The sequence below is a fragment of the Danio rerio genome, chromosome 1 (genome assembly GCF_052040795.2).
Source record: "Danio rerio strain M-AB ecotype USA chromosome 1, GRCz13ab, whole genome shotgun sequence".
In the NCBI taxonomy this organism is placed as follows: domain Eukaryota; kingdom Metazoa; phylum Chordata; class Actinopteri; order Cypriniformes; family Danionidae; genus Danio; species Danio rerio.
In genome coordinates this window covers 1,182,716-1,195,750 of record NC_141021.1, presented here as the reverse complement: position 1 = coordinate 1,195,750, position 13,035 = coordinate 1,182,716, and the positions used below count along the sequence as shown (strand labels likewise).

At 38.8% G+C, this 13,035-nt stretch overlaps 2 protein-coding genes across 4 annotated transcripts in view; both read left to right on the top strand.

Annotated features, from left to right (window-relative positions):
- The first annotated feature begins 509 nt into the window (after positions 1 to 509).
- LOC100332351 (uncharacterized) lies at positions 510 to 9,354 on the top strand. Its single transcript, XM_087236592.1, has 6 exons — positions 510 to 558; positions 3,071 to 3,360; positions 5,525 to 5,791; positions 5,940 to 6,092; positions 8,074 to 8,801; positions 8,979 to 9,354. The coding sequence occupies exons 2-5, from the start codon at positions 3,087 to 3,089 to the stop codon at positions 8,241 to 8,243; spliced, it is 864 nt and encodes a 287-aa protein (XP_087092718.1). The 5' UTR covers positions 510 to 558; positions 3,071 to 3,086; the 3' UTR covers positions 8,244 to 8,801; positions 8,979 to 9,354.
- Positions 9,355 to 10,202: 848 nt separating this feature from the next.
- Positions 10,203 to 13,035, top strand: part of gart (phosphoribosylglycinamide formyltransferase) — a 38,686-nt gene continuing 35,853 nt past the window's right edge. For 2 of the 3 annotated variants that reach the window (XM_087236320.1, XM_087236321.1), the window contains exon 1: positions 10,203 to 10,275. The gene's annotated coding sequence lies outside the window, so the exon portion shown is untranslated. 3 annotated transcript variants of the gene reach the window in all.

Here is a 13,035-nt window from a genome sequence, read left to right as displayed (position 1 = left end):
GCAGCCAATTAGAGCACAGCATGATAGTCATGTGAGTCAATCAAAGCAATGTTAAATAGTTATAATTCTAATAAATATTTATTTATAATTATAATAAATAACTGCTTAGCTTGTTTGTTTACAAATTTAGGACTATTCTAATTCTAATTGCATTAAATAAATTGCATTAAATATTATGTGTAAAGTTAAGCCTTGCCTATGACAGCACATATATCAGCGCAGTAACCGAGTGCCGGCAGCCAATCAGAGCACTGCATTATAGTCATGAGAGCCAGTAGAAATATCAAAACAAACTGTCAAATTATTATCATTCGTTTAAAGTATTAGTTTATTTTTGTTTACCATTGTACGACTAATCTAATGTCAATTAAATTAAAATTACAATAAATGTTTTTGTACTTCAGTCTGAGTCATGTGCAAACCCTGCCAATCACAACATAGTAACCGAGTCCCGGCAGCCAATGAGAGCACTGCATGATAGTCATGAGCGCCAATAGAAGAACCAAAACAAACCGGAGCCTGTCAGAAGGGAGCGAGCGGAGTCTCTCCGGTGAAGTGGTTTGTATCAAAGCAGAATCTTCGTTTTAAGCGTTTTGTCCTTGTCATTTTGGCATATATATTATTTGTGTCTTACCCAGAAAGTGATCTGCGTTGCGGGGAGCTCGTCGACACTTACAGAACGTCGTGATTTTGGAAACTAAACGCCTCTGTTACCATTGTTGACATGGATTCATGCTAAATATAGCGCTAACGGTGGTTTTACCGTGGTAAAATGTCACCTAAGACACTCTTTTACAATGGTAGAGCCATATAGCTCATCGTCAGCCAATTGTTTGCCGCAGAAACGTTAACGGTATATTATAAGCAATCATAGGAATGCGATAACACACACACACACACACACACACACACACACACACACACACACACACACACACACACACGCGCGCGCGCGCGCACACACACACACGGACACTGGTTAAATGTAATAACTGCCGATTTAAGTGAAATATTTATGATGATGAACATTGAGGTAAAGTTGGTTTTATATTAGCACATTAGGTATTTCTCATCAATAATATACAATTTCACAGAAGTATTATCTGCACATTCTAAATGGGGAAATCACAGTAGCAATGTAAACAACAATATAGGGCTCGGATCATAAGTTGTCACTGAACAAACTTGCGAATTTAAAACCAATTCTACCTCAATATGATGAACACGTTGATTATTCAGCCAAATCTCACCAAGCAACGTAGTCCCAGTCCACATGCATAGCTATTTTGCATTTTCAGTTCAGTTTTATGTAAAAATGTACACTGTACAAATGTGCAGTGCACGAATACACAAATGTGCACATTTTGATATATATTTATTTATTAAATTCCTATAAAATAACGAGTCAAGAAATAGACAGGTGATGGAGTTTGAATGCATTTGTTTAGTAGCACAGTACTAGTATGCTTTGTTACACATAAAACATTAAAAGCACATTAGATTCACATGTTAAAAATGCACATGGAAGTGTGGTTTTGGAATATCTTCATGTAAGCTTGTAATTTTAATTTTAAAATTGATTACTTGAATATTTTCTTTACATGACAATGTTTTATTTGAGTTTCACATTATTATTAATGTTATTATTACATTGAATAAGAGTTCTTTTGCAAACTTTTGAGTTTTTTGTATTGGGGCGTGTTTGTAAAGTGCAACGTGTTCTGTAAATAAAACATCCAAGCATTTTTATCAGTAGGGGAAATGCATTTTTTAATATTAACTGATAAACCATGAAAGATAGACATGCTGTAACCTTATTGCATATGCTTTTGTTTAATTAATTGCTTTTGATAGCAAATTTATGCAGAAAACGTCTGCACCGTCAATGCTTTACAGAGTCATATTCAAATATGCAATACAATTTAAATATGATGTTTCTTTACTTTTAATATTACTACATATTTTTATTGACTTCTGATATTTCAGTTTTATTAAGCATCCACAGCACATGTCAGTGTAGTTCTTTCCCTCATTAAACTTCACAGTCTTGTGTTTCTGTGTTTGTGATGTTGCTGGTTTGATTGATGGCTTATAATAGCTTTAAAAGCAGAGTTCCCCCAAAAATGAAAATTTCCTGTTAATTTACTCCCCCTCAGGCAATCCAAGATGCAGATGACTTTCTTTCTTTAGTAAAATTAAATGTTTACCTGGAACTGTTGTCATCTGGTATCCATATAATGATCAAGTGGGTGCCAACACTTTGAGATTAAGTATAATAATTATAATAATATGCATCCAAACTATAATAAATTCCAGCGGCTCCTGAGGTCTTATGAAGCGAAATGATCACTCAGTGCAGCAAACACCACTGTATTACCTGGTAATAAAGTGGTAAATAATGTCGTTTGTTTGTTTATTATCTGGTAATAAAGTGAAAAAGATTCAAATTATGCAAGAAAAGCTTAAAAATAACCAGTTCTTACTTACAATTAAAGCCAACACATGATAATATTGTCTTAATTAATGTTCAACACACATAAATCTGTTAAAATCTCAATAATTAGTGGAGGATTTTTATTTGGATGAGCTTTTAAGGCCTGTGACTGATGTTTACTGCTTTAGCAGGTTGAGTATTGTATTTAATTATTATTATTTAATGAATGTATTGAATTATTTGTTCAATAAAGGCTGTACAGTGTTATGTTGTACCTCAAAACAACAATAAAGCTCTGTTTATTTAATATTTTTCTTTGTACTATTGTTTTTATCTGTATTTCCCCTCAAAAATATGTAAAAATCTAAATATTTAGTCGAGGATTTTTATGGTATGAGCTTTTAAGGCCTGTGATTGATGTGTTATAAAGTTTATCAGATGTATTTTAGTCTGTATTTTCAGTCTTCGATCTCTTCACAGGTCTTGAATCTCATCAAGTCATACTGCACAACCTCTAGAGGCCTCATGATGTTAATTTGAGATTAAGTTGACGTTAGATGAAGTCAAACACTGAATTAAAACTGCACATTTCAAAGCATTTCACGAGTCCTTTAACGGAATATGTGTGTTTTCCAGCCCATCCCCAGCACAGATGGAGGTGTGCCAGTCTGCGGTGGAGAACCCCCCTGTGCAGGACTCTGAGCAGGCGGAGGTCCAGACGGCGATGCTGTGGAGCATCCAGGAGGCTGTGCAGAGGCAGACGCTGCAGATCGGGGTGTCTGCGTGCGGAGCGACCGCTGTGGTGGACGTCCTGCAGGCGCTTGGCATCTCCGTGAGCCCAGAGACGGTCAACCACTGCGTCAGGACCAGTCTGAGGAGGAATGAGGCGCCTCTGCATGATTATCTGCACTCGCGGAGCACGGCTGGTACATCAACACTACGCAAGTCTACCTGATAGCAGATATATGCTGGTTTTCAATTGATCACATTTTACAATAAGGTTCCATTGGTTAAGTTAGAGATAAAGTACATCCAGGAGATTGTTTTCACAGAATAAGGCCAGACGAGTTTATCAGCAGCTCGACTTAAAGCACAGCACTGTCATGTAGAAGAGTGAAGGGTTTATTCTGGGAAGACAACCATAATAGATGTACTTTATCCTGCTTATTACACGGCAACTTGACACAAAACATGCAAATTAGACAAAAAACACTGTTCTAATTCATAATAGTTAATTTCTTTAATTAAATGCAAAGCTGACAGAATAAAAACTGCTAATGGAGCATACACTAACCTGCGTATTAGTCGGACAATATGGTGCAAAAAAGTCTAAAACAGCTGATGGAGTATACACTAACCTGCATATTATTCAGACACTAGATGGCGCCAAACATTCAAAAACAGGTGATGGAGTATACACTAACATGCGCATTATTCAGACACTAGATGGCGCCAAACAATCAATAACAGCTGATGGAGCATACACTAACCTGCACATTATTCAGACACTAGATGGCGCCAAACAATCAATAACAGCTGATGGAGCATACACTAACTTGCGCATTATTCAGACACTAGATGGGGCCAAACAATCAAAAACAGCTGATGGAGTATACACTAACATGCGCATTATTCAGACACTAGATGGCGCCAAACAATCAATAACAGCTGATGGAGCATACACTAACCTGCACATTATTCAAACACTAGATGGGGCCAAACAATCAATAACAGCTGATGGAGCATACACTAACCTGCACATTATTCAAACACTAGATGGGGCCAAACAATCAATAACAGCTGATGGAGCATACACTAACCTGTGCATTATTCAGACACTAGATGGCGTCAAACAATAACAGCTGATGGAGCATACACTATCTTGCGTATTATTCAGACACTAGATGGCGCCAAACAATCAATAACAGCTGATGGAGCATACACTAACCTGCGCATTATTCAAACACTAGATGGGGCCAAACAATCAATAACAGCTGATGGAGCATACACTAACCTGTGCATTATTCAGACACTAGATGGCGTCAAACAAAAACAGCTGATGGAGCATACACTAACCTGTGCATTATTCAGACACTAGATGGCGCCAAACAATCAATAACAGCTGATGGAGCATACACTAACCTGCGCATTATTCAGACACTAGATGGGGCCAAACAATCAATAACAGCTGATGGAGTATACACTAACCTGCACATTATTCAGACACTAGATGGCGCCAAAAAGACAAAACTGGTTTAATGAAGCACAGACTAACCTACGTGTTATACATTTATAAGACGTCAACAAACAATCAAAAAGATTAGTTTTTTACATGTATTTATATGTCTGAACGACATCATAGCATTCCATTCTGATTTTTGTGATAGTGATCTTCATTTGTTATCTTTAATTATATTATGTAACAAATTTAATGCAATTGTTTATTTGGAAATTTCGGTAAATTTCCTCAACCTTGGACCACCTAAGATGAAGTTGATGTTGGATTAATGCCTATAATACATATATAATTCCTAAAATAATAATAATAATAATGATGATTACAGCCCCTCCCCTTAATCATCTCCACCCCTTCAACTTCAGGCCCGCCCCTTCACAATCAGCTCCTCCTATTAACCAGCAGCTCTGACCCTTTTCATCATCTGCTCCGGCTCTTTATCATCAGCCCTGCCCTTTCACTAGCTGCTCCTCCCCATACATCAATAGCTCCTCCCTTCATCATCAGATACGCCCTTCATCACCAGCTATGCCCCTTCACCATCAGCTCTGCCCCTTCACCCTCAGCTCTGCCCCTTCATTGCCAGCTCCGCCCTTTCACCAGCAACTCCATTTTATCATCAGCAGCTCATCCCCTTCATCATCAGCTCCTCCCCTTCATCATCATCAGCTCCGCCCCTTCAAGTCCTCTCCTTCACCAGCAGCTCCGCCCCTTTACTATCAGCTCCTCCCCTTTACCAGCAGCTCTGCTGTTGTACTATTAAATGTTTTAATCTTAAATATGTATCATATACAACATTGAACTTGTTTTATATTTGACTTTCTATCTGCTGTGATGCTATTCTGGTCCTCCAGGAGCAACGCACCAGCAGCTGATATGCGGAGCGGATCAGGCCAGCGGCGGACGTGTCATTGGTCGATTCTTTGCTCTGCATCCTCGCCGGCGAGTGAAGCTGGTACCATGGTTAGCGCGCTGGATTCTGCGCGGAGCCTTTCCCGTCGCCACTATGAACATGCAGAGAGCTGTTCCTGAAGGAGAGGAGATACCCGACGCCTGGCATCACCAGCTTATCTTCGGAGTTGGACCAAGTGCTGTCTTCATGACCAACCCTCTCGACGTAGGTGCGTAAAATCACACTTCAGCATACGGTCTTCTTGCCGAAATAAAACAAATAAAACTTTCTCCAGAAGAAAAAATATCATAGGAAATACTGTGAACAATTCCTGAATATGTTAAACATCAAAATCATGGGTGTGTGCTGTTGTGCAGTGAGTGAAGAGGAGGTTCATGAGCGTCTGTGCAGTGAGTCTGTGCTGCTCATACGACGGGAGGATATTCTGAAGAGACTCACGCCTGACGTTCAGCTGCCACAGATCTCACAGCAGCATCCGGACTCGCGCTGGAAAACACTTGACGTGGAGGGTATGATGCTGTAAATTCAGCTGTTCGATATATATGCCATTAGCCACAAGCCTAGAACGCCATCTACTGTATAAAAACTAGCCTAGAGCGCCATCTACTGTTAAACACTAGCCTACAGTTCTGTCTGGTGTATAAAACTTGCCCAGAGCGCCCTCTGCTGTATAAAAACTAGCCTACAGCGCCCTCTGCTGTATAATAATGAGCCCAGAGCACCATCTGATATATAAAAACTAACCTAGAGCACCATCTACTGTTAAAAACTTATCTAGAGCAGCGTCTGCTGTTAAAACTAGCCTAGAACACCATTAAAAATTAGCCTACAGTGCCAACTACTGTTAAAAACTAGCCTCGAGTGCCATCTGGTGTATGAAAATTAGCTCAGAGTGCCGTCTTGTGTATAAAAACTAGCCTAGAGCACCCTCTGCTGTATAAAAATTAGCCCGGAGTGCCATCTGGTGTGTAAAAACTAGCCTAGAGGGCCCTCTGCTATAAAAAAATAGCCGAGAGCCCCCTCTGCGGTATAAAAACTAGGCTAGAGAGCTCTCTGCTCTTAAAAATTCGCCCAGAGTACCATCTGGTGTATAAAAGCTAACATAGAGCGCCATCTGCTGTTAAAACTAGCCTAGAACACTATTAAAAATTAGTCTACAGTGCAATCTACTGTTAAAAACTAGCCTAGAGTGCCATCTAGTGAATAAAAATAAGCCCAGAGTGCCTTCTGGTGTATAAAATCCAGCCTAGAGCGCCCTCTACTTTATAAAAACTAGCCTAGAGCATCCTCTGCTGTATAAAAACTAGCCCAGAGTACCGTCTGATGTATAAAAACCAATCCTAAAGTGCCATCTGATCTAAAAACTAGCCTAGAGCACCATTAAAAATTAGCCTACAGTGTCATCTACTGTTAAAAACTAGACTAGAGCGCTGTCTGCTTTTAAACACTAGCCTGGAGCACCATCTGGTGTAAAAAAAACTAGCCCAGAGTGCCGTCTGGTGTATAAAAAACTGACCTAGAGCGCCATCTGCTGAATAAAAACTAGCCTAGAGCGCCCTTTGCTGTATAAAAACTAGCCTAGAGCACCCTCTGCTGTATAAAAACTAGCCTAGAGCACCATCTGGTGTATACAAATTAGCTCAGAGTACCATCTGGTGTATAAAAACTGACCTAGAGCGCCATCTGATCTTAAAACTAGCCTAGAGCGCTCTCTGCTCTATAAAAACTAGCCTAAAGCTCCATCTGGTGTATAAAAATTAGCCTAGAGTGCCGTCTGGTGTATAAAAACTAACCTAGAGCACCATCTGATTTTAAAACTAGCCTAGAGCGCTCTCTGCTGTGTAAAAACTAGCCTAGAGCGCCATCTGGTGTGTAAAAACTAGCCTAGAGCGCCCTCTGCAGTATGAAAACCAGTCTAGAGCGCTTTATGCTGTATAAAACTAGCCCAGAGTGCCGTCTGATTTTAAAACTAGTCTAGAGCGCTCTCTGCTGTGTAAAAACTAGCCTAGAGCGCCATCTGGTGTATAAAAACTAGCCTAGAGCACCCTCTGCTGTATAAAAACTAGCCTAGAGCACCATCTGGTGTATAAAAATTAGCTCAGAGTACCATCTGGTGTATAAAAACTGACCTAGAGCGCCATCTGATCTTAAAACTAGCCTAGAGCGCTTTCTACTGTATAAAAACTAGCCTAGAGCGCCATCTGGTGTATAAAAACTAGCCTAGAGCGCCCTCTGCAGTATAAAAACCAGTCTAGACCGCCCTCTGCTGTATAAAAATTAGCCCAGAGTACTGTCTAATGTATAAAAACTAACCTAGGGTGCCCTCTGATTTTAAAACCAGCCTAGAGCGCCCTCTGCTGTATAAAAACCAGCCTAGGGCGCCGTCTGCAGTAAAAAAAAAATAGCCTAGAGCACCCTCGGATCTTAAAACTAGCCTAGAGCTCCATCTGCTGTTAAACTTCCTACAGCATGATTCTGCTGTGTTTGCAGGTCAGGTCCGCCAGATGATCAGTGAGGAAGCGCAGGCTGATGATGTCCGTCAGAAAACTCCTCATCTGCTGATTCCAGCGGCGTACAGCTCCGGCGTCACTTTCTTTGCTCTCAGAGACTCTGCTGTGGGTCAGGAGCTGCTCAGCACTCCAGATCTGCCTCCCCTGTGAACATCACACCCTCCATCCACTGACTGCTGACTCTGGATCAGTGCTCCTCTGCTTTTATTCTCTGGATTTTACATAGATGTCGTCGTCATCCTGCTCCGTTTTCATGCTAACAGTGTTCTGTTTTTTTTGAGAGAGGTTGAGGATTTGGGTTTATACAGTAAATGTAGTGATGTGCAAAGATTGAATCGCATCCAAAATTAAAGTTTGTATTTACATATACCACAGGGCTGATGAATGCTTGATTCTGATTGGCTGATGATCACTCTAAGGTGTTTGGTTATTGTCAGATAAAGGCACTGCTAAAGTAGTTCCGGCAGGTTTAGAGTGCATTACAGCTCCATATCACTCCACTGAATGATTAGAGCTATTTCACTGCTACAGCAGTTAGAAATCACAACAGAAGGAGGAGGAGGAGATGTGGAGGACTCTAGTGCTACACACAGGAGACGTTTGAGGACGACACACACCTCACAAATACACTCTAAGCATACAACATCTGAATAATGGATTTATTGCTGTACTGGAGACCAGAGTGGAAGAGTACTAACCACCTTGTGTGTGCATTGTTTCTAAAAATTCAACAGCCTGTCATCAACTTCTTCAATTATTTATATATATAAAATATATATGTATATATATATATATATATATATATATATATATATATATATATATATATATATATATGTATATGTATATGTGTGCATGTATATATTCACATTTATATGTAAACAGTGCACACACATATATTATGTAAATACAAATTTTTTATTCTGGATGCAATTAATCTAGTTTAGTCTTTGCACCACACTAAATAACAGACAAGAAATGTCCAGATCATGTACTGCATGAACTGTCATGATGCATATACCACCACAAATCATTTTAAAATGATGTAATACACCAAGTATTAATATGAATTGTTCAAAGAACTTGAAGTTTTAGAGACGAACTTTAGTGTTTATGTATTTTTATTTGTAATTAATCCAAATATCTGTTCAGAAAATGTACATTAGGCTAACATTTCACCCATTTTAAGTGAGTTTGAAGTCATGCAGTTCTTGAATTCTTTATTGGAATTTTTAAAGCAGACCATTTTGGAAACCATGAACCATGTGTGTCATTCATTTTGCTTCGTTTTAGTCCCTTTATTCATCAAGGGTAGCCACAGCGGAATGAACCACCAACTATTGCAGCATATGTTTTACATAGCGGATGCCCTTTTAGCCACAACCCAGTACTGGGAAACACCCACACACACACACATTCATACACCATGGCCACAGCGCTAACCACTGTGTCGCCTAAATCGTGTGTGTTTTTATTTTTTCAGTTCATGAAACTTATCTACGTTTAAGTTTTATGTTTGAAAGCATACAAATTTACATATAGGCTACGGATTTTATTAATAATTCCCATTATTTCATTGAAACGTCAATTTAAAAGGTGCACATTTCTATCATAGTGACATAAACTACATTTACCACAATTCTCTGCGACTTTGACAGGAAGTTGACAAACCTAAAAATCCTACAATCTTGAGACAGAAACATAACGAGTACATAAAAACTCCTATATATTGTATGATATAACAATCACTCTTACAATCTCGATCTACACTGTTTTCTTAAACCAGTAGCGTTATCTAAAAGACCTGTTTATTAACGTCAGAGTCATTTTGAGCGACTCGATTCATTCAGACAGCTCGGCTCAGTTAATTAATTTGCTTCAAAACTTTAATAAATCTTTCTCATTTCGTTCCTAAAACACATCATAGTATAAATACAACATTCAAAACATCAAAACCAGTTCATATATGATATCAGTTTAACCGAAACGCATCACAAGGAAAGAACCGATACAGAAGAACGAGTGATTCAGTGTGCCGAGCAGCGAGTGTTGAGTGTGTGCACGTGGTCAGTGGAGTGAGTGAAACACGCTGGTCTTCAGTCCATCACCATCAGAACTCATTCAACAACAACTCAACAGCAACTACAGCCCACACTGAAGCCTGCAGCTCATCAGAAACAATGTAAGTCAACACTCACAGCAAACACACAACTTTAACTAACATTATAACTACTTTAACTAACTAAACATGCATGGTAGAGTGTTCAGTAAGCTGCACTGTTCAGTTTACATCATGCACTGCATTCACACACATTACTGAACACCCTTTCATGCATGCGAGTTAGTGTTAGTGCATGATCAGATGTGTTATTTACACAATAGTATGTACTTTGCATTTGCTACCACGCTTATACCAGATTGTTGTGTATTTGTGAGCGTGTTCAAACTCTGATGTTATTCGGAGAGTGCATGTTTATGTGAATATTCTGATTCTTTTACAACCATATCGCCACAGTACAACAGTGTGTGTGCTTTTGTAGAGTTCTGGAACAGCAGACATGTTGATGCATGTGAATCTCAGCTATTGGTGCATCAGCATTAATAAATGCATATGCATGATGTAAACATTCTGAATATTGTGTAGTCAATGAGCAGCAGACTCTGAATCTCGTGATGGAGACACTCATGTGCTGCTGGTTAACTGTGTGACCGTGGATGTGTGCTCTGTGTGTGTGTGTGTGTGTGTGTGTGTGATTGATTTGTCATCATCAGTTATCTGAATCCACTCTTTCTCAACTAAATTGTGTCAGTGGGTTTGGGAGACAAAGTTCATTTAAAGACAGTCAGCTGATCATCAGTCCTCTTTACAAGTAATTCAGGGTTTAATTAGCAGCAAAGTGACATTATTGAAGTCAAGTGACTTCTGAAAGTCACTAATACACTAAAGTCACTTATACATTTTCTGATGAATACATTAAAAAAGGGATTACTGTCATTTTATGTGCATTACTTAGGCCTGTAATGATATCTATATTTCATTGAATGATATATTGCACCAAAACATATTGAGATAAACGATAATATTGACCATTTCATGCAACTCATTATATAATGCCAGACAATATAATATCATCGCGATGCAAGTGCACTCTTCCAAAGAGCACATCATGTTTCGTTCTTAAGAATATTTAATTTAATTATAGTCATGTTAACTGTTTGATAATCAGCAATTTGGCTCAGAATGTAAAACGCAGATCCTAAATAAATAATAATAAATGTTAACAAGGTGTAAAGTAACGGCTGCGATATCTGCTACATTAAAATAGCCTAATTTATACAGTGTTTTGAACCATACTGACACCTCCAATAGAGATAGAGATGTTGCTCAATCAGCTGAAATGTTGCTAGAATTGGTGTTTATGTACGGTCGAAACTTATTGCATCACCAACAATGATTGAGCTCATGTCCATATATTGATTATTGGCACAGGTCTAACGTTACTTATAGTGTATATCGAACAATTCAATTCAGCTTTATTTGTATAGCGCTTTTACAATGTAGATTTTGTCAAAGCAGCTCATAGTAAAGATCATAGTAAATTGGAACAGTGTCAGTCCAGTTTTCACTGTTGAAGTTCAGTTCAGTTTAGATTAGTTCAGTTCAGTTCAGTGTGGTTTAATATTCACTGCTGAGAGTTCAAACACTGAAGAGCAAATCCATCGATGTGCAGCTCTACAGTTCCCGAACCATGCAAGCTAGTGGCGACACACACACACACACACTAGTGTGGGAACAAAACAATGCACATATATTCAACAGTTCTGTACAAATTATATATACAAATATTTCTTAGGAGAATAATCATATTTTTGAACCTAATATGTTTACATTTATTAAGACGACTGCATAGACTCGAGAAAAATACAATTAAGTGAAAAATAAATTTATGTCAATATATGAAATTTCACAAGCTAATTTTGAGAGATGCATGTGATATGATTGATCGCAGCTGGTCCCTCAACTATAATCAGTTAGCCAATCAGATTAATCACTTTTAAGTAGCCTGTGTCAGGCCGTACTCACACTATGCCATCCGTACCGTGCCCAGGCCCGTTTCCTGGATCGTTTGAGAAGTGTGAGTGCGCTGAATCAGGCTCAGACACGGTTCACTTGGCTGGCCCTGGCCCGGTTGGAAGAGGTGGGCCTGAGCGCGGTTCACTTGAGCTTTGAAACTGAAAGCGAGACGTGACTTTTAAGGGGCTGTTTGATATGGATTTATTAATCATTCTTACTGTTCTATGAATGCAAACTGCCGTCGTTTATTAAAAACGCAAACCCCTCACTGCACGACAGCTGCGCGGCTTCAGCAGACTAGGGTTGTAACGGTATGAATTTTTCACGGTATGATAATCGTCTAAAACAATACCACGGTTTGACGGTTTCGCGGTATACGGTATGTTACAAATGTTACAAAATAATAGAACAGTGAAGCAAATTTGACTTTTTCCAAATAATATATTTTTAGTTACTATAAACAACACCACTTACAATGAACAAATAAAAAAATAAGAAAATAATAAATATTGTGTCAAAGTCCAAATAAAGTCCAAATAAACATGGTGCAAATCCTCAGTAAAAAATAGATATAAATATTTACTATACTATAAATAGTTACATAACGAAACTAGATTCAATATGGAACATCCTTAGGTTTTATGTGCCAGCATGGATATGGTTGTCTATGGATATGGATATGGATGTCTGCAATGCAGACAAACAGCTGCATCTTCATTTGCGTCTTTTGAAAACAGCAAGAGCAGCAGTTCGTCTTTGCTGTGTCACTGTTTTGTCATGTTTCTGTGCTGCTGTGCATGCAAAAGTACTTAGTATGAGAATTATTTCATGCAAAACTTTTTTTGTTGCGTTTTATTTAGCCGCGCA

Bases quoted from the DNA above. Each gene is read 5' to 3' on its own strand.
- LOC100332351 (XM_087236592.1), top strand. From the start codon at position 3,087: ATGGAGGTGTGCCAGTCTGCGGTGGAGAACCCCCCTGTGCAGGACTCT. The intron at 3,361-5,524 runs GTACATCAACAC...CTGGTCCTCCAG, and splicing joins GCACTCGCGGAGCACGGCTG to GAGCAACGCACCAGCAGCTG. The intron at 5,792-5,939 runs GTGCGTAAAATC...GCTGTTGTGCAG, and splicing joins GACCAACCCTCTCGACGTAG to TGAGTGAAGAGGAGGTTCAT.